Source organism: Salmo salar, chromosome 13 (genome assembly GCF_965601325.2).
Source record: "Salmo salar chromosome 13, fSalSal1, whole genome shotgun sequence".
NCBI classification, from domain to species: Eukaryota; Metazoa; Chordata; class Actinopteri; order Salmoniformes; family Salmonidae; genus Salmo; species Salmo salar.
The window spans coordinates 22,589,956-22,612,420 of NC_138303.1; the positions used below are offsets into that span (position 1 = coordinate 22,589,956).

The 22,465-nt window shown below is 42.9% G+C and overlaps 1 protein-coding gene across 1 annotated transcript in view; it reads right to left on the reverse strand.

The window, feature by feature from the left end:
* The window catches only part of LOC106566670 (dedicator of cytokinesis protein 3), an 80,395-nt gene extending 65,983 nt beyond the window's left edge, over nucleotides 1-14,412 (reverse strand). The window contains exon 1 of the mRNA XM_082959888.1: nucleotides 13,715-14,412. Within this exon, the coding sequence (XP_082816014.1) occupies nucleotides 13,715-13,751 (37 nt within the window). The 5' untranslated portion in view covers nucleotides 13,752-14,412. The remainder of the gene's footprint in view (nucleotides 1-13,714) is intronic.
* Between the last annotated feature and the right edge of the window lie 8,053 nt (nucleotides 14,413-22,465).

Sequence of the window (22,465 nt, forward strand, 5' to 3'; positions counted from 1 at the left end):
ACGGAGCTGGTGGATGTTGGAGACCTTGCACTCCTCCACCTTCCGTTTGAGGATGCCCCACAGATGCTCAATAGGGTTTAGGTCTGGAGACATGCTTGGCCAGTCCATCACCTTTAACCTCAGCTTCTTTAGCAAGGCAGTGGTCGTCTTGGAGGTGTGTTTAGGGTCGTTATCATGTTGGAATACTGCCCTGCGGCCCAGTCTCCGAAGGGAGGGGATCATGCTCTGCTTCAGTATGTCACAGTACATGTTGGCATTCATGGTTCCCTCAATGAACTGTAGCTCCCCAGTGCCGGCAGCACTCATGCAGCCCCAGACCATGACACTCCCACCACCATGCTTGACTGCAGGCAAGACACACTTGTCTTTGTACTCCTCACCTGGTTGCCGCCACAGATGCTTGACACCATCTGAACCAAATAAGTTTATCTTGGTCTCATCAGACCACAGGACATGGTTCCAGTAATCCATGTCCTTAGTCTGCTTGTCTTCAGCAAACTGTTTGCGGGCTTTCTTGTGCATCATCTTTAGAAGAGGCTTCCTTCTGGGACGACAGCCATGCAGACCAATTTGATGCAGTGTATGGTCTAAGCACTGACAGGCTGACCCCTCACCCCTTCAACCTCTGCAGCAATGCTGGCAGCACTCATATGTTTATTTCCCAAAGACAACCTCTGGATATGAAGCTGAGCACGTGCACTCAACTTCTTTGGTCGACCATGGCGAGGCCTGTTCTGAGTGGAACCTGTCCTGTTAAACCGCTGTATGGTCTTGGCCATACGTGCTGCAGCTCCGTTTCAGGGTCTTGGCAATCTTCTTATAACCCAGGCCATCTTTATGTAGAGCAACAATTCTTTTTTTCAGATCCTCAGAGAGTTCTTTGCCATGAGGTGCCATGTTGAACTTCCAGTGACCAGTCAGTATGAGGGAGTGTGAGAGCGATGACACCAAATTTAACACACCTGCTCCCCATTCACACCTGAGACCTTGTAACACTAACGAGTCACATGACACCGGGGAGGGAAAATGGCTAATTGGGCCCAATTTGGACATTTCCACTTAGGGGTGTACTCACTTTTGTTGCTAGCGGTTTAGACATTAATGGCTGTGTGTTGTGTTATTTTGAGGGGACACTGTTAAACAAGCTGAACACTCACTAATTTACATTGTAGCAAAGTGTCATTTCTTCAGTGTTGTCACATGAAAAGATATACTCAAATATTTACAAAAATGTGAGGGGTGTACTCACTTTTGTAAGATCTATATATATATATACCCAACTAACTCTGGGCCTTCCTTCTCCTATGGTGGTTGTCATGAGAGCCAGTTTCATCATAGCACTTGGAGGTTTTTCTGACTTCACTTGAAGAAACTTTAAGAGTTGGTCTTTTACCAAACAGGGCTATCTTCTGTGTACCATCCCTACCTTGTCACAACACAACTGATTGTCTCAAATGCATTAAGGACAGAAATTCCACAAATTTGCTTTTGATAAGGCACACCTGTTAATTGAAATTCATTCCACCTCATGAAGCTGGTTGAGAGAATGCCAAGAGTGTACAAAACTGCCATCAATGCAAAGGGTGGCTATTTTGAAGAATCTCAAATATAAAATATATTTTGATTTGTTTAACACTTTTTGTGTTATTTTATAGTTTTGATGTCTTCACTACTATTCAACAATGTAGAAAATAGTAAAATAAAGAAAAACCCTTGAATGAGTAGGTGTGTCCAAACTTTTGACTGGTACTGTATATATATATATATATATATATATATATATATATATATATATATACACACTACATTACCTAAAGTATGTGGACACCTGCTCATCGAACATCTCATTCTAAAATAATGGTCATTAATATGGAGTTGGTCCCCCCTTTGCTGCTGTAACAGCCTCCACTCTTCTGGGAAGGGTTCCACTAGATGTTGGAACATTGCTGCGGGGACTTGCATCAATTCAGCCACAAGAGCATTAGTGAGGTCGGGCACTGATGTTGGGTGATTAGCCCCGCAGTCGGCATTCCAATTCATCCAGAATGTCATTGTATGCTGTAGCGTTAAGATTTCCCTTCACTTGATCTAAGGGGCCTGGCCTGAAGCATGAAAAACAGCCCCAGACCATTATTCATCCTCCACCAAACTTTACAGTTGGCACTATGCATTGGGGCAGGTAGCATTCTACTGGCATCCGCCAAACCCAGATTTGTTTGTCGGACTGCCAGATGGTGAAGGGTGATTCATCACTCCAGAGAACGTGTTTGCACTTCTCCAGAGTCCAATGGCAACGAGCTTTACACCACTCCAGCCGACGCTTGACATTGCACATGGTAATCTTAGGCTTGTATGCAGCTGTTCAGCCATGGAGACCCATTTCATGAAGCTACCAACGAACAGTTCTGATGTTTCTTTGCTTCCAGAGGCATGCTTGGAACTCGGTAGTGAGTGTTGCAACCGAGGACAGACCGGGACAGCTCTTGCAAGGCAGAAATTTGACAAACTGACTTGTTGGAAAGGTGGCATCCTATGACGGTGCCAAAGTCACTGAGCTCTTCAGTAAGGCCATTCTTCTGCTATTGTTTGTCTATGGAGATTGCATGGCTGTGTGCTCCATTTTACACACCTGTCAGCAACGGGTGTGCTAAAATAGCCGAATCCACTAATTTGAAGGGGTGTTCACATACTTTTGTATTTATAGTGTATGTATACAGATTATTATTTAAAAATGTTTGCTAATGTAGGTAACCTTAGCTAGAGTTTGTTAGCTGTACCTGCGCCAAAACTCCGGTATTTTCCATCCTATAGCTTGTTCACCATCTTCTTTTTAAATAGTGAGCCAACATGTTTTCAGCACTAGTATTTCCCTGACTGATCAAAACTCTCTCGTCTCTCTGCAGAAGACATATAGTGAGCAATATAAAAGCGCAATATAGAATCGTGAGAATTGCAATACACATCATATCGGCTCCTTGTATCACATACTGGTAATTTCCAGTTCTACTTCTTTCCTAGCTTGAGAAACCCTTTCCCAGATCCACATTGCTCAGTTAAAAATTACACAAGGGCTTTTTCTGTTTGGCCCAATGAGTCATGTTGTTCAGCATGACCTGAATGAACGCTCACTCACTCAGACACACATTGCATCACTGTTCGCAGGTTCTGCTAAGCTAACCTTGTGCCACAGGAGTGCCCTAGCGCTTCTGTCAGATCTGATTCCAGAACAGCAGCCACAGCTATCTGAGTGAGTATGGCACCCATCTGCAGTGGAGGTCACATGACTAATTGATGATGACCTTGTTACCTTTCATTACTTTTTAGATGACCACAAGGCTGCTCGGCCAACCTGCAGCGGTGGAGAGCATCAATGGTTGTGTCCTCAGGGGGTTAAAACCATGAAGAAATGGTGCTTAGGGTACTCTAATCTCTGTAATCCCCCTCACAATGGAACATTAGCTGTATGTCCTGCATTATGTACTTGCTTATGGCTGTCCATCCACATCATTGTCCAAGATGGCATTGCTCCAAATTGCCATGACTTTCAAGTTTATTGCTGTATTGTGTTGCACTTGAGCCATTCAATGTGGAGGTGCAAGGGCAGGCCAATGTCAGAGCCACGAGGGGCAGATGTTTCTGAGGCAGAGTGAGAAGTGGCAGTCATACAGTACAGTATGTGTCCAGCTATCTTTACCCCTAACATATCTTCAGCTTTCTTTACCGCTAACATATCAACAACTATCTTTACCCCTAACATATCTTCAGCTTTATTTACCCCTACCATATCAACAGCTATCTTTACACCTACCATATGAACAGCTATCATTACCCTTACCATATCAACAGCTATCTTTACCCTTACCATATCAACAGCTATCTTTACCCCTAACATATCATTTACATTTAAGTCATTTAGCAGACGCTCTTATCCAGAGCGACTTACAAATTGGTGCATTCACCTTATGATATCCAGTGGAACAACCACTTTACAATAGTGCATCTAAGGATTACTTTATCCTATCCTAGGTATTCCTTAAAGAGGTGGGGTTTCAGGTGTCTCCGGAAGGTGGTGATATCAACCGCTATCTTTACCCCTACCATATAAACAGCTTTTTTTTACCCCTAACATATCAACCGCTATCTTTACCCCACCATATCAACAGCTATCTTTACCCCTAACACATCTTCAGCTTTCTTTACCCCTAACATATCAACAGCTATCTTTACCCCTAACATATCAACCGCTATCTTTAACCCTAACATATCAACAGCTATCTTTACCCCTAACATATCAACAGCTATCTTTACCCCTAACATATCTTCAGCTTTCTTTACCCCTACCAAATCAACAGCTATCTTTACCCCCACCATATCAACAGCTATCTTTACCCCCACCATATCAACAGCTATCTTTACCCCTACCAAATCAACAGCTATCTTTACCCCTAACATATCAACAGCTATCTTTACCCCTAACATATCAACAGCTATCTTTACCCCTAACATATCTTCAGCTTTCTTTACCCCTACCATATCAACAGCTACCTTTACCCCTAACATATCAAATCAAATCAAATGATATTTGTCACATGCGTAGAATACAACAGGTGTAGACCTTACTGTGAAATGACCTTACCAACAATGCAGTTTTAAGTAAAATAAGAGTTAAGAAAAATATTTACTAAATAAACTAAAGTAAAAAATAAAATAGCAACAATAAAATAACTATAACGAGCCTATATACAGGGGGTACCAATACCAAGTCAATGTGCGGGGGTACAGGTTAGTCGAGGTAATTGAGTTAATATGTACATGGTAGGGGTAAAGTGACTATGCATAGATATTAGATAATGAACAGTGAGTAGCAGGAGCGTGAAAAAAAGGGGGGTCAATGCAAATAGTCCGGTAGACATTTGATTAGCTGTTCAGCAGTGTTATGGCTATGGCCCACCCGTCTCCCCCGTCTCATCGACGGCCAACCGGCTTATACGGTGAGGTGTCTCCTGAAGGTTCGACCTCAGGGCAGGGGGTTCTAGTACCTGGTTGATTGGGAGGGTTATGACCCGGAGGAGAGGTGCTGGGTCCCCGACAGGGAGATCCTGGACCCAAGCCTCATTGCGGATTTTCAACACCGACACCCCGGTCAACCAGGTATGCTCCCAGGTGGGACCCCAGGTGGTGCCCCTATGGGGGGATGGGGGGGGGGGGGGGAACACCCTGATCTGCTTCACCTGTCATTGTGGTTGTCTCCACCCCCCTCCAGGTGTCGCCCATCTTCCCCATTATCACCTGTGTATTTATACTTGTGTTCTCTGTCTGTCTGTTGACTGTTTGTCTTGTTTGTCAAGTCAACCAGCGTTTTTGTTATCAGCTCCTGCTTTTTCCAGTCTCTCTTTTTCTCCCCCTCCTGGTTTTGACCCTTGCCTGTTCTGACTCTGAGCCAGCCTGCCTGATCACATTGCCTGCTCCTGACCCTGAGCCTGCCTGCACCTTTGCCCCACCTCTGGATTGTTGACCTCTGCCTATCCTGACCCTGAACCTGCCTGCCGTCCGGTACCGTTGCCCCACCTCTGGTTCACTGAACCCTGCCTGCCTTGCCCTGTCTGCTGCCTGCCCCTGTTGTAATATTAAACCATTGTCAATTCGACGTGTCTGCATCTGGGTCTTACCTTGATTCCTGATAGGTATAAAGGTCCTGGATGGCAGGAATCTTGGCCTTTTGGTGTTTTTAGACCATGATAGTTTGTTGTTGATGTGGACACCAAGGAACTTCAAGCACTCAACCTGCTCTACTACAGCCCCGTCGATGAGAATGGGGGCGTGCTCGGTCCCCTTTTTCCTATAGTCCATGATAATCTCCTTTGTCTTGATCACATTGAGAGAGAGGTTGTTGTCCTGGCACTACACTTCCAGGTCTCTGACCTCCTCCCTATAGGCTGTCTCATCGTTGTCGGTGATCAGGCCTACAGGGTGTACAGGAGGGGACTAAGCACGCACCCCTGGGGGGCCCACATGTTGAGGATCAGCGTGACAAATGTGTCGTTGCCTACCCTTACCACCTGGGGGCCACCCGTCAGGAAGTCCAGAATCCAGTTGCAGACGAAGGTGTTTAGTCCCAGAGTCCTTAGCTTAGTGATGAGCTTTGAGGGCACCATGGTGTTGAACGCTGAGCTGTAGTCAATGAATAGCATTCTCATGTAGGTGTTCCTTTTGTCCAGGTGGGAAAGGGCAGTGTTGAGTGCAATAGAGATTCCATCATCTGTGGATCTGTTGGGGCAGTATGCAAATTGGAGTGGGTCTAGGGTTGCTGTGATGATGGTGTTGATGTGAGCCATGACCAGCCTTTCAAAGCACTTCATGGCTACTGACATGAGTGCTACAGGTCGGTAGTCATTTAGGCAGGTTCCCTTGGTGTTCTTGGGCACAGGGACTATGGTGGTCTGCTTGAAACATGTAAGTATTACAGACTTGGCCAGGGACAGGTAGAACATGTCAGTGAAGACACTTGCCAGTTGGTCAGCGTATGCTCGAAGTACACGTCCTGATAATCCATTTGGTCCTGTGGCCTTGTGATTGTTGACCTGTTTAAAGGTCTTATTCACATTGGCCATGGCGAGCGTAATCACACAGTCGTCCAGAACAGCTGGTGTTCTCATGCATGCTTCAGTGTTGCTTGCCTCGAAGTGCGCATATAAGTAATTTAGCTCATCTGGTAGGCTTGTGTCACTGGGCAGCTCGTGGCTGGGCTTTTCTTTGTAGTCCGTAATAGGTTGCAAGCCCTGCCACATCTGATAAGTGTCAGAGCCGGTGTAGTAGGATTCAATCTTAGTCCTGTATTTACGCTTTGCCTGTTTGATGGTTCGTCTGAGGGCATAGCGGGATTTCCTTGAAAGCGGCAACTCTACCCTTTAGCTCTGTGCAGATGTTGCCTGTAATCCATGGCTTCTTATTGGGGTATGTATGTACAGTCACTGTGGGGACAATGTCATCGATGCACTTATTGATGAAGCCGGTGACTGATGTGGTATACTCCAATGATATCATGAGACCTGGAACATATTCCAGTCTGTGCTAGCAAAACAGTCCTGTAGCTTAGCATCTGCATACTCTGACCACTTCCGTATTGAGCGAGTTACTGGTACTTCCTGCTTTAGTTTTGCCACTAGGAGCACGCCTCCGGATGAGTATTTTCTTGCTTGCGTATGGCTTTATACAGCTCGCTGAGTGTGGTCTTAGTGCCAGCATCGGTTTGTGGTGGTAAATAGACAGCTACGAAAAATATAGATGAAATATCTCTTGGTAAATTGTGGTCTACAGCTTATCATGATACTCTACCTCAGGGGAGACTTCCTTAATATTTGATTTTGCGCACCAGCTGTTATTGACAAATAGAGATGGACTGCCAACCCTTGTCTTACTGGAGGCAGCTGTTCTGTCTTGCCGATAAACAGAAAAAACAGCCAACTGTATATTATCCATGTCATCATTCAGCCACGACTCAGTGAAACATAGGATATTAATTTCATCTCGCTGACTAATTCTCAGAAGGTACCCCGACCTGCGTCCCTTGTATCGGCGTCTTCTCTTCATGCGAATGATGGGAATTTGGGCCTGGTTGGGTATCTGGAGTAAATCCTTTGCGTCCGACTCGTTAAAGAAAAAATCTTCATCCAGTTCGAGGTGAGTAATCGCTGTTCTGATATCCAGAAGCTCTTTTCGGTCATAAGAGACAGTGGCAGACATAAACATTACACAACAAGTTGGAAATCGCAAGTTCAACAATGAGTTGTTTGGAAGGAATCGGTGACAGTGGCTAAGTGCAAGCATTGCAACTGGGAAGTCAGACTGGGAAAATACGTTTTGAACAATCATCCAACTCGGAATTGTAAATCTTTTTCTTTGATGACAAAATTTGCCATTAAAGGACCGTCGCGCACAACAAGGTGAGTCCAAAAATGTCTTATATGCAGCTTCAGAAATTATGTAATATGACGGGGAGATATAGTCAGCCATATCAGCTATGTTTTTTAAAAAGGCATTAAATGAAGCTGAATGAATTGTTTCGCTGCCAGACAAGGCTCCGCTGATAGCCAGGTGTAGCAGTGGTAAGGATTCACTCCATTGTGCTGGAAAGAAAGCTCTGCTGTTGGGACAGCTTTATGTAGGTGTAACAGTGTAGGTTCCGTCCCTCTCTTCGCCCCAACCTGGGCTCGAACCAGGGACTCTTGCACACATCAACAACTGACACCCACGAAGCATCGTTACCCATGCAACGCAAGGGGAGCGAGTGACGTCACCGATTGAAACGCTATTAGCGCGCACCACCGCTAACTAACTAGCCATTTCACATCGGTTACATAGGCCCTAAACATTTGTGCACACCGCTTGTTGCCGTTATAGCGCAATGAATTTATTGTTTAGGGTTGTGTAGTGGCTTTGCTGGCATGCATCTAAAAAAAATGTTTGGGGAGTTTGCACCACCAAGATTTACATGCTAAAATCACCACTGCCACCGGCCAGTTTTGCACTTCCACATCTGCGGTGAAAGGTAACAGAGCTAGAGAGGTGTTTGTCAGACAATGAGACATCCAAAAAATCTGTCTTCTCACTAAATGTCTGCAGCGTCCAAACAGTTTGACCTAGAAACTATTATGACTACTCTATGGAAATGCTCTCCTTTTCTACGACCCCTACAATTGTCAAGAGACTCGTCGATGTGCCAACTTCTGTTTTGTAGCATCTGAACCATTTGGGCTACTAATGGGACACCACGGTGGAAAGGGTAGATTCTCCCGAACACAATGGTGTTCTCCTTTTTGCTTTATGACCCACACAATTGTCATAGGAATCCTCTGAAGGTAACCAGTACCGGCTTTAAAAAAACAAATGAAAGTATGAAGATAGTTTTGTGCCTACCCCAAAAAAGGGGTAAATACATATGTGTAAAAAAGAAATATATATTTCCTGAGTTTTTTAAAAGTTTTTTTTACATCTCCTAGATTTTTGTGAATGAGAATGATTTATTTCAGCTTTTATTTCTTTCATCACATTCCCAGTGGGTCAGAAGTTTACATACACTCAATTGGTAGCATTGCCTTTAAATTGTTTAACTTGGGTCAAACGTTTTGGGTAGCCTTCCACAAGCTTCCCACAATAAGTTGGGTGAATTTTGGCCCATTCCTCCTGACAGAGCTGGTGTAACTGAGTCAGGTTTGTAGGCCTCCTTGCTCACACACTCTTTTTCAATTCTGCCCACAAACTTTCTATAGGATTGAGGTCAGGCCTTTGTGATGGCCACTCCAATACCTTGACTTTGTTGTCCTTAAGCTAATTTGCCACAACTTTGGAAATATGTTTGGGGTCATTGTTCATTTTTAAAACCCATTTGCGACCTAGCTTTAACTTCCTGACTGATGTCTTGAGATGTTCCTTCAATATATCCACATCGTTTTCCTACCTCATGAAGCCATCTATTTTGAGAAGTGCACAAAGCACCCCTACAACATGATGCTGCCACCCCCGTGCTTCACGGTTGGAATGGTGTTCTTCGGCTTGAAAGACTCCCCCTTTAACCTCCAAACATAAAGATGGTAATTATGGCCTAAGAAGTTATATTTTTGTTTCATCAGACCAGAGGACATTTCTCCAAAAAGTACGATCTTTGTCCCCAAACCGTAGTCTGGCTTTTTTATGGCGGTTTTGGAGCAGACTCTTCTTCCTTGCTGAGCGGCCTTTCAGGTTATGTCAATTTAGGACTAATTTTACTGTGGATATAGATACTTTTTTACCTGTTTCCTCCAGCATCTTCACAAGGTCCTTCGCTGTTGTTCTGGGATTGATTTGCACTTTTCGCACCAAAGAACGTTCATCTCTTGGAGACAGAATGCGTCTCCTTCCTGAGCGGTATGATGGCTGCGTGGTCCCATGGTGTTTATACTTGCGTACTATTGTTTGTACAGAGGAACGTGGTACCTTCAGGCGTTTGGAAATTGCTCCCAAGGATGAACCAAACTTCTGGATGTTTACAATTTTTTTCTGAGGTCTTGGCTGATTTCCCATGATGTCAAGCAAAGAGGCACTGAGTTTGAAGGTAGACTTGAAATACATCCAGGTACACCTCCAATTGACTCAAATTATGTCAATTAGCCTATCAGAAGCATCTAAAGCCATGACATAATTTTCTGGAATTTTCTAAGCTGTTTAAAGGCACCATCAACTTAGTGTATGTAAACCTTCTGAGCCACTGGAATTGTGATACAGTGAATTATAAGTGAAATAATCTGTCTGTAAACAATTGATGGAAAAATTGCTTGTGTCTGTTTAGAGATGCTTCCAATTAAATCTGATATCTCAATTTCAGTTTGTAGCTTTCAACATGGGACATTGTTTTAAAAAGGACAGCTTCAAACATCAACCCTCAGCATCAGCCCACCAATCTGAAGAATATGATGTGCCTTTTGATTACTCTGGCAAAATTCAGAGCAGTAAAACAAAATGGACACAGTTGGTCCTTTAACAGTGTGTATGCCTCCGGCTGTGGCCTACATAATCATCTGCATCAGTGCTTATCAATTCAAGTCAAGTGGGCCTACCTACAGCGTTGCACATTTTGTTCTAACCCACCACACCATTAACACGTGACTATCAGTTGATCAGCTGAATCAGGTCTGTGCACTGCCATGTTGTGATAGATCAAACAAACAATGATTTAAAATTTTAACAGAACATACAAGTCTATGCACAAGGAATACTTTTAACAATTTACACAGAACGTTTCACAAAAACACATTTATTGAAAGAACTATGCAGATGCAAAGTTTGTTAACAGAATTACGGTAAAATTTCCCTCCATTTATGCGACCACGTTTTCCAAAAACTCTGTTAAATATCTGTTCCGAATTAAGATGAAAACATTTCTGCAGAAAGAATGGGGTGTCCGCTATGACATGACACTTTGACTTTGAAAAAAGGGCAGCAGCAGGTGACCCAACTGTGGTTTGTGATTTCCCATCGTAGTCAATTCAATTGCAGTAATTCCGTTACCGATTTGGTAACAGCATTACACATTTGAATCACTTAATAATTCATAAACAAAATTGATATCAGTAACACTTTAAATAAATGGTAAGTCTCCCTTTATTTCGACTTACTTCTGTGAACTTTCATTATCCTCCTTATGAGGGAGAGAAATCTGAAAATATTTTAAAGATATGTGGGTTTTTGGTAATGGAATAACAAGGCACAAGGCAATGTTTCTTTAACTTACAGAAGGCAAATAATTTATCCAACATTAATTATAAGTGTTGACATTAGTTGGCAGGGGGTATTTTACTTCAACGTTATTGTGTTTGTAATTACTTTAAAAAAAAAAAAATTCTGGTAGATCCCTTTTCCACTTGTTTGACCAGGAATCAAAGCCATTACATATGCCTACTTTTTTAAGGTGGAAAAATATAGACTCCTTGTTTTCAATGAACTTCACATGTTGGTGATCATGGGCCATTTTATATGGAAATGACCTGGACGCGGTTTCCCAAAAGCTTCGTTAGAACTATAGGATCCTAATGAATACAGCCTTAAAACGCTTTTGTGAAACGGGCTCTGGTTTAAATGCTCTGCCTTCCACATTTCAGCACTTTCAGCACCACGGACAACGACAGGCCAGAGGTTGGTTTAAGTGTCATTTTCACCTCCGTGAACATCGACAAAAAAAAGCATCTGGTTGAACTTGAAGAATCAAGGGTAGGCTACAGTACGCTGCGTGCTCTCATCAAACTGTTGCTTCTCTCCTCCTCCAATGTCAAATCAATAGTTTTCAGCCTTTGTTTCCTCTTTGTTGAACACCAATCAATAGTTCTGGAGTCTGGGTATTTTTCGAATCTACAATGTAATACAAACATGCAAAGCCGTGTGTGTGTGCGCGTGCGTGCGTGCATTTTGAGCGAACTGATTCAATATGACTCATTCAAATTGCCAGGAACAGACTTCTCCAATACTACTGATACGATTATCCACTACGTCTAGTGTTACCAGTGGTGGAAAAAGTACACAATTATCATACTTGAGTAAAAGTAAAGATACCTTGATAGAAAATTACTCAAGTAAAAGTAAAAGTCACCCATTAAAATACTACTTGAGTAAAAGTCTAAAAGTATTTGGTTTTAAACATACTTAAGTATCAAAAGTAAATGTAATTGCTAAAATATACCTAAGTATCAGTAAAAGTACAAATAATTTCAATTTGCTTATATTAAGCAAACCAGACGGCACTAGCGGTTCTGGGGGGGGGGGCAGTGCCCATGTAACAACAATTTTGGACCCTCTTGTGGCCCCCCTAAATGTGGAGTATGAAATCATTTTTACATAACACATTTTTGCTATCGTTCTTTTTTTACATCCGTTATTAGACAGTGGCAACGCGGAACACTAATGAGTATGAACATGGTCTTTTGCCTGCTAATGCCTGCAATGCAGTGAAGAAAACGATATGACAACAATAACGTCTAATGTAACTGGCCCCTCTAACAGTACAACTGGCCCCAGCTTGGCCCCCCCAGTTGAAATGGTCTAGAACCGCCACTGCCAGACGGCACCATTTTCTTTTTTTTCTTTTTATTTACAGATAGCCAGGGGTACACTCCAACACTCAGACATAATTAACAAACGCAGCATGTGTTCAGTGAGTCCGCCAGATCAGAGACAGTAGGGATGACCAGGGTTGTTCTCTTGATAAATGTGTGAATTGGACCATTTTCCTGTCCTGCTAAGCATTTAAAATGTAGCGAGTACTTTTGGGAGTCGGGGAAAATGTATGGAGTACAAACAACATTATTTTATTTAGGAATGTAGTGAAGTAAAAGTAAAAGTTGTCCAAAATATAAATAGTAAAGTGCAGATACACCCCAAAAACCCACTTAAGTAGTACTTTCAAGTATTTTTACTTAAGTACTTTACACCACTACTTGCACTGTCCAAATAATTCGGCCTACATGGACCGAGCATGAAGACGAGGGATGGGTTGGCGTTGGTTGTAGTAGGCTAAGTAGAAACTATTGTAGTAGCGAGGTAGTCGTGGTGCTATGTTATAAATGCCGGACAAGTAGACGGCCTACGCATAGTCAGACTCTAAAACGTAAGCTACACCTGTTGGCAGAACGCTATCTCATTGCCCCCTCGTGGTTTCCAGTCGAATAGCCTTTTCAGCGATATAGGCTCTGCCGCTCTTCAACACATGGATAGAACACTATGATTGACGCATTTTCAGAACTCAAAAAATTAAATGTAGTCTATGAATGAATGATAAGGATACTGTAGCCTTATAGGTTATATGGGTATAGACACTGGTGATACAGTCTAATAGAGGTAGCCCATCTAGCCCATAAGAGGGTATAGGCTATCATCCCACGCAATAACCTAGGCTTTGCATTACCTTATCTTCAGCCATTAACCACAGCTGCTAAACTATATGGTTTGTAAACTATAATTAGTCTCACATGATTTAAAGATATATGAAACATTAATTGAAAGACATTGTGATCGTTAGCTGAGAATATCCTACAGTAGCCTAGCCTATAATAACCTGTATGACCAAACATGATATCATCACAACGCTTCTTCATTAGAAAATAAGCAGCTTTGAATGAGAAAAGTCAATGAAATTGAAAACAAGCAATCAAAAATGACAAATGTCTATATAAATACAGAATGGACTCACCAACTCCGATTTTTTCATCTTCTGTTGGTATCCACATTTTGGAATTTTTGGTTATTTTCCCACCAGGAGACCAAGCCTCATTCTGTCGATATCGTGGGAGAATTTAGCTAAATGAAAGCTATAAGAATATCCCCGACTCCTTCGATACGAACGGGATAATCTCCATAGAAATCTAGAACATAAAAAGGACCACAAATGTCTTAACCCGCGATTTCTTTATCTCCCCGGTCTGCTCTGCTCGCCGTCTCCTAGTCACACACTGATGCAGTCTCTGTGTCCACCTACCCAACACACACGGTAATCTAATCTCTGAACGCTATTATTGCAGCAGCATCTCGATAGGAACGGGAATAGTTTTTTTTAAGGTTTATTTATTTATTTCCCAGTTAGTCATTAGCCAATGGCTCAACTACCAAATCGGATATCGGGTCCCACTCCCGGCGGTAGAGTTGAGTCGTTAGATGATAATTAGCAGTCGTGATATTGTGTGCCGGTCCAAACTGGTCTTGGGGTGCAAGAACAATTCAGAAAACTGCGATAAACCGTAAAATGCGCCATCTTCATGGTCATCACGACTCGTTTTGTCAATACCGATGTGTCAAGCATTTGCAAATGTAGATTGGACTGTCGGAGAGTAACTCCATGACAATTGCATCTATCACTAACTGCGCTTTCACGGTCATGGGCTACCTCGGCAGCATCTGATTTCACTGCGCTTAAAATTGAATCTGCTGAACCAAGCTGCATATGCTATTAGACTACATCAGTTACTGGAACCAAGACAGATGTGGTAAGGCTTTCCTAGCCGATAACCACAGAAGAATAGGCCAAACACCATCAGAAAATGGTTGCAGAATTTCTATTGGTCCATTAAACAGTGAACATACTCCTTGGGATATACATTTTGGATTTTGGCCTATGTTTAATTCACATCAACTAATAAAAAATGGAAAAGGTGAACTTGCTCTTAATTACAGTGCATAGCCTACTCAATAAAACCTAAAAAAAAAATAGTAGGCTATTCCTCCCATCACATTGGCAATGTCTTCTGGTTTGGAGGGCATAGGCCTAAGTTATGACCAACTGGTAGCCTAGGTTGTATTCAGAAACAACCCCTTGTCAGAGGATATAGTGTGATAGTAACCTGCATGTAATGTTCTCACAGATAAACGCCATACACCATTGTGCACTTAGTGTGGGCTGTTGCAGGTGGGTGTTGAAAATGCTACTGTGCTGTATGCAGGCCTATACCCAAATGGACCCTCTCAGGATGACACCTGCGGTTTTGTCTATTCATCTGCCTGTGTTTTTCTCAGAATCTAAAGACTAGTTCCTTCTTCTGCATTGCTGTACAATGTGATCCTTGTTGCCCTCAATAGCCTCCAACATCTCAGTGGGTTCTTGAATCTAGTCTGCCTCTCTCCAGTGCTTGCTCTTACTGCATCTCTTAGTGGATTCAGAAAGGCAAAGGGTTTAAAGAATGCTGCCTGCTTGCCAGTATTGAAACCCATTAAAAATCAACTCAGACTAATCCTCATGAAATTATATTTCTAGGCAAAACAATCTAATATTCCTGCCTTGAAAACCAACACAGCTACCTGGAGTATTACCTCAGCATCCCGTTGTCCTGGGTGATGGGTTAGAGCATGGTATGATCAGCAGAATGTAGTGCTGTATATTGAGAAAAAAATATGTTCCTGATTCATTTGTTTCACTGTAGATAAAGCTGTTTCCTGTGTAAATAAACAGATTTATAGAACGTTATTATCCGATGATTGACCATCTCAGAATGTGTCTTGTAATTACAGATGAATCTTTCTCTGATGTTCAATTCCATAGAGTAACTAGTGTGTTGGATGCTGAGTAGGAGGAAGGGCAGTGTTGTGCAGTGCTATGTCCTCATCACAGAGACTCCATACTGACTCCCATCCGTCCTTCATCTCAAGTGGAACACTGTGGGCGGTGTTTTAATCACATACATAAAACTGGATGAGTGTGTGTGCAGGTTTAGCACTACAGCACGGGTCTTAGCTGATAAAAATGTGTAGAAATGAAATGTAAACATCTAGCTTGACATATGATTCCTACTCTTATAGACAAAAATGTGAAAATGTCAACATTGCAAACGTGTTTCCTCCACATGTAAATGTGACGAGTTTGCAGCACATTTCAAAGATGAAACATTAGGCTGGGTATCAGACAAACAAGACCTGATGAGAAGTTTGATGATATGTGCCCTAGCCTACCACGCAAAGGCACTATGGAGTTACTTTCCCTGGTTGATCCAGACATGCTCAGGAAAGTGACATCACAACTTAAGGCTTCTGCCTTCTCGATCCTATCCCCACCCCACTACCTTCAAAACAGTTTTTAATTGCATATCTGAAGAGATGCAAGCTATTGTTAATCACTCCCTGTTCACAGGCACTTTCCCCACTGTACGAAACACTGCTATGGTGAAACCCCTTCTGAAGAAAAGTAATCTAGATTCTTCCGTTTTTAGCAATTTTCGACCAATCTCCAAACATACATTTGTAAGCAACATTCTGGAGAAATTGGTTTTCAAACAGCTAAATGCCTTTTTAAGTGCCAACTGTATTTAAAAAAAAATCCGATCTGGTTTTCGTGCCCACCACAGCACAGAGACAGCCTTAGATAAATTGGCAAATGATCTTAGTGCCAACACCAAACAGCTCTCTGTCCTCGTGCGCTTGGATTCAAGTGCTGCATTCGACAATGATGTCCTTCTGGACAGACTGGAGAGGTGGTTAGGCCTCTCCGGTCAAGTTCTAAATTGGTTTAGGACCTATTTAACCGGTTGGGAGTTTTTTGTCACCCTTAGTGAACATAACAGAGAAAATACAAGTGGCATTCCACAAGGTTACATTTTGGGTCCGGTACTGTTCAGTTTATATATGTTACCCCTTGGCAGCGTTATCAGAAAGCACAGCATTGATTTTCACTGCTACACAGACGATACACAACTTTGCATTTCCATGTCAACAGAGGATTTTAGCTCCACGGATAAATTATTAAATTGTATTGGTGATTCAAACACATGGATGGCTCAACACTTCCTCCAGCTAAATCACGGGCAATAAAGATAAAACACCAGGTAAAAAACCTTGGTGTTATTTTAGATTCTGAACTCAATTTTGAATCCCACATTAGTAATGTGACCAAAATAACTTTTTACCACCTGAGGAACATTGCCAAGGTGTGGCCGTTTCTCTCTAAGGTTGATACAGAGAGACTCATCCATGCTTTTATGGACAATGTACTGTCTGGTCTACCCAAGAAAGCCATTGGTCAACTGCAAAACATACAGAATTGTCCGCACGGGTACTGACCAAGAACAGATGGAGGGCACACATTACACACGTTTTAAGGTCTGCACTGGCTGCCTGTGAGTTTTAGAATTAATGTTAAGATTCTTCTATTGTTTTTTAAATCAATCCACGATTCTTCACTACAATACATGTCAGGCATGCTTTTAACTTATGTACCCAGTAGTTCCCTCAGGTCCTCTGGCACTGCCCTTTAACTTCAGTTATTATGCCCCCAGCCTCTGCCAGAGAACCTGAGGGGGGCCGAAACTGTGGACATATTTAAGAGATCTTAAAACATATTTTTAGCTTTGTTTTTCCTTAGGTAGCTTTTTAGTCTTTCAGTTTCATTTGTGATTCTTTAGTTTTTTTGTAGTAAATATTTTATTTTCATTGTTTTTATGAGTTTTTGCATGCGAAGAACATTGCGTTGCATTCCATGTCTGAAAAGTGCTGTATAAATAAAGCTCGATTTGAACACAATGCAAATATAATATTCTGTTTAACATTGGTTAGTTAGTGACAGTCATTGAGAAGATGGTATGGTAGAGAGTGGTATACTGCACCATCTGGGAACAGCAAACCTGGTATTTTAGTAACAGGTGCAAGGGAATAAACTCAATAAAAATTAACTTAATTCAATGTAAAAGTATTTACAAGGTAATTACCAAACTCAGAAATGTGATATTCTGGCTCTACATCTGATGAACGTCTTGCTTGAAAGATGTTTTACAGATGTTATTGTATAGTTTAATACTGTTTCCCCTGATACGTTTGGCTGAGGGAATGTTCATCACTCTGTTTACCAGAGGGTTGTGTGGATCACTGGTCTATGGGCACTGGGAATGCCTACCACAGCAAGAGATGATATCAGTTTCAACACCCTCCATTCCAGCATACCACGGAAGCCAGAGGAGGAGGTAGTAAGAACCATGCAGTGCTTCCTCATCAATCATTTACCTACAGCCACTCCAACTCTCCATCTCTCTCACTCCACACACACACACACACACACACACACACACACACACACACACACACACACACACACACACACACACACACACACACACACACACACACACACACACACTAGCTTTAAATCCCACACACAACACACACAAACAGCAGCTCTCTCTCACACACACAAATACACGGTTCAGCTCTCGCTCTCCATCTCTCTTTCATACACATGCAACACACACTTCTGCAAGTCATGCTTTGCCCTCCAGTTTAAAATGTCTCTCACTCAAACACAGCACAGCTGGGGTGCAACTTTCACTGGGGACGGAATGGCATTCCGAAATGGCATTTTTGTCCCCCCCCCCCCCCCCCAGTTTTATCATTGGAATGTGATGCAAAACGAGGCAACGGTGTGCTTTAGGACCATGCGGATGCCTCCGAGTGGTTGGGTAGGCTGTTTGGAATGTTTATCCGGCTGGATACCCCCCCCCCCCCACTTCTAAAACCAAAGTTGCGCCCCTGCAGCACAGACACTATATGCTACTCTCTTATGGACACACAGACTAATGCATACATCAGTCCTCCATCTCTTCCTCTCATACAGTAAGTATATTCATTCAGACAAAATAGCCTCTGCTTGCAACAACACCCACACAGACAGAAAAATACATTTATTCCTGCTCCCTCTCCTACACTTAGGCAGACACTATCCCGCCTGTTTTCAGCATAACACAGACTCACACACATACCCTAGCTCTCCCACTCACACACTCTCATACAGACCAAAAGACACACACATATTTTGAATTCTGTCCAGGAAACTACACTGAATAAAAATATAACATGCAACGATTTCTAAGATTTTACTGAGTTACAGTTCATATAAGGAAATCAGTCAAGTGAAATATATTCATTAGGCCCTGGATTTCACATGACTGAGAATACAGATATGCATCTGTTGGTCACAAATACCCCCCCAAAAAGTAGGGGCGTGGATCAGAAAACCAATCAGTATCTAGTGTGAACACCATTTATCTCATGCAGCGCAAAACATCTCCTTCGCATAGAGTTGTCCAGGCTGTTGATTGTGGCTTGTGGCTTGTGGAATGTTGTCCCACTCCTCTTCAATAGCTGTTCAAAGTTGCTTGGCGGGAACTGGAACACGCTGTTGTATATGTTGATCCAGAGCATCACAAACATGCTCAACAGGTGACAGGTCTGGTGGGTATGCAGGCCATGGATGAACTGGGACATTTTCAGCTTCCAGCAATTGTGTACAGATCCTTTGCGACATGGGGCTGTGCATTATCATGCTGAAACATGAGGTGATGGTGGCGGATGAATGACACGACAATGGGCTTCAGGATCTTGTCACAGTTTCTCTGTGCATTCAAATTGGAATCGATAAAATGCAATTGTGTTCGTTGTGTGTAGCTTCTGCCTGCCTGCCTGCCCATACCATAACCCCACCATGGGGCACTCTGTTCACAATGTTGATATCAGCAAACCGCTTGCCCACACGATGCCATACACGCTGTCTGCCATCTGCCCGGTACAGTTGAAACTGGGATTCATCTGTGAAGATCACACTTCTCCAGCGTGCCAGTGGCCATCGAAGGTGAGCATTTGTCCAATAAAGTCAGTTATGACGCCAAACTGCAGTCAGGTCAAGACCCTTGTGAGGACGACGAGCACGCAGAGGAGCTTCCCTGAGATGGTTTCTGACAGTTTGTGTGGAAATTCTTCGCTTGTGCAAACCCACAGTTTCATCAGCTCTTTGGGTGGCTGGTCTCAGACGATCCAGCAGGTGAGGAAGCCGGATGTGGAGGCCCTGTGCTGGCATGGTTACATGTGGTCAGCGGTTGTGAGGCCAGTTGGACATACTGCCAAATCATCTAAAACAACATTGGAGGTGGCTTATGGTAGAGAAATGAACATTCCATTCTCTGGCAACAGCTCTGGTGGACATTCCTGCAGTCAGCATGCCAATTGCACACTCCCTCAAGACTTGAGACATCTGTGGCATTGTGTTGTGTGACAAAACTGCACATTTTAGAGTGTCCTTTTGTCCCCAGCACAAGGTACACCTATGTAATGACCATGCTGTTTAATCAGCTTCTTGATATGCCACACCTGTCAGGTGGGTGGATTACACAGTACACACAATACCCCATAGACATTTTTGCTAATTTATAAATATTTTTTAACTGAAAAATTACATTTACATAAGTATTCAGACTCTTTACTGAGTACTTTGTTGAAGCACCTTTTGCAGCGATTACAGCCTCGGGTATGACGCCACAAGCTTGGCACACCTGTATTCGGGGAGTTTCTCCCATTCTTCTCTGCATATCCTCTCAAGCTCTGTCAGGTTGGATGAGGAGCATCGCTGCACAGCTATTTTCAGGTCTCTCCAGAGATGTTCGATAGGGTTCAAGTCCTGGCTCTGGCTTGGAAACTCAAGGACATTCAGAGACATGTCCTGAAGCAACTCCTGTGTTGTCTTCGCTGTGTGCTTAGGGTTGCTGTCCTGTTGGAATGTGAATCTTTGCCCCAGTCTGAGATCCTGAGCGCTCTGGAGCAGGTTTTCATCAAGGAGCTCTCTGTACTCCGCTGAAAAACATCCCCACAGCATGATGCTGCCACCACCATGCTTCACCGTAGGGATGGTACCAGGTTTCCTCCAGAGGTGACATTTGGCATTCAGGCCAAAGTGTTCAATCTGGGTTTCATCAGACCAGATAATCTTGTTTCTCATGGTCTGAGAGTCATTTTGGTGCCTTTTGGCAATCTCCAAGCGGGCTGTCATGAGCCTTTTAATGAGCGGCTTCCGTCTGGCCACTCTACCATAAGTGCCTGATTGGTGGAGTGCTGCAGAGATGGTTGACCTCCACAACTTTTTTGTTAACAAACTATAGTTTTGGCAAGCTGGTTAGGACATCTACTTTGTGCATGACACAAGTAATTCTTCCAACAATTGTTTACAGACAGATTATTTCATTTATCACAATTCCAGTGGGTCAGAAGGTTTACTGGACGGTTGACGGTGCCTTTAAACATTTTGGAAAATCGGACATCGGAAGTTCACATACACCTTAGCCAAATACATTTAAACTCAGTTTTAAACAATTCCTGACAATTAATCCTCGTAAAAATTCCCGGTCAGTTATGATCAACACTTTATTTTAAGAATGTGAAATGTCAGAATAATAGTAGAGAGAATGATTTATTTCAGCTTTTATTTCTTTCATCACATTCCCAGTGGGTCAGAAGTTTACATACACTCAATTAGTATTTGGTAGCATTGCCTTTAAATTGTTTAACTTGGGTCAAACGTTTTGGGTAGCCTCCCACAAGCTTCCCACAATAAGTTGGGTGAATTTTGGCCCATTCCTCCTGACAGAGCTGGTGTAACTGAGTCAGGTTTGTAGGCCTCCTTGCTCGCACACACTTTTTCAGTTCTGCCAACAAATTTTCTACAGGATTGAGGTCAGGTCTTTGTGATGGCCACTCCAATACCTTGACTTTGTTGTCCTTAAGCCATTTTGCCACAACTTTGGAAATATGCTTGGGGTCATTGTCCATTTGGAAGACCCATTTGCAACCAAGCTTTAACTTCCTGACTGACGTCTTGAGATGTTGCTTCAAGATATCCACATCTTTTTCCATCCTCATGATGCCATCTATTTTGTGAAGTGCACCAGTCCCTCCTGCAGCAAAGCACCCCCACAAGATGATGCTGCCACCCCCGTGCTTCACGGTTGGGATGGTGTTATTCGGCTTGCAAGCCTCCCCCTTTTTCCTCCAAATGTAACGATGGTCATTATGGCCAAAAAGTTATATTTTTGTTTCATCAGACCAGAGGACATTTCTCCAAAAAGTACAATCTTTGGCCCCATGTGCAGTTGCAAACCGTAGTCTGGCTTTTTTATGGCGGTTTTGGAGCAGTGCCTTCTTCCTTGCTGAGCAGCCTTTCAGGTTATGTTGATATAGGACTTGTTTTACTGTGGATATAGATACTTTTGTACCTGTTTCCTCCAGCATCTTCACAAGGTCCTTTGCTGTTGTTCTGGGATTGATTTGCACTTTTCGCACCGAAGTACGTTCATCTCTTGGAGACAGAACGCGTCTCCTTCCTGAGCGGTATGATGGCTGCGCGGTCCAATGGTGTTTATACTTGCATACTATTTTTTGTACAGATGGTACCTTGGAAATTGCTCCCAAGGATGAATCAGACTTGTGGAGGTCTACAATGTTTGTTTCTGAGGTTTTAGCTGATTTCTTTTGATTTTCCCATGATGTCAAGCAAAGAGGCACTGAGTTTTCAGGTAGGCCTTGAAATACATCCACAGGTACACCTCCAATTGACTCAAAGGATGTCAATTAGCCTATCTGCTATCATTTTCTGGAATATTCTAAAGGCACAGTCAACTTAGTGTATGTAAACTTCTGATCTACTGGA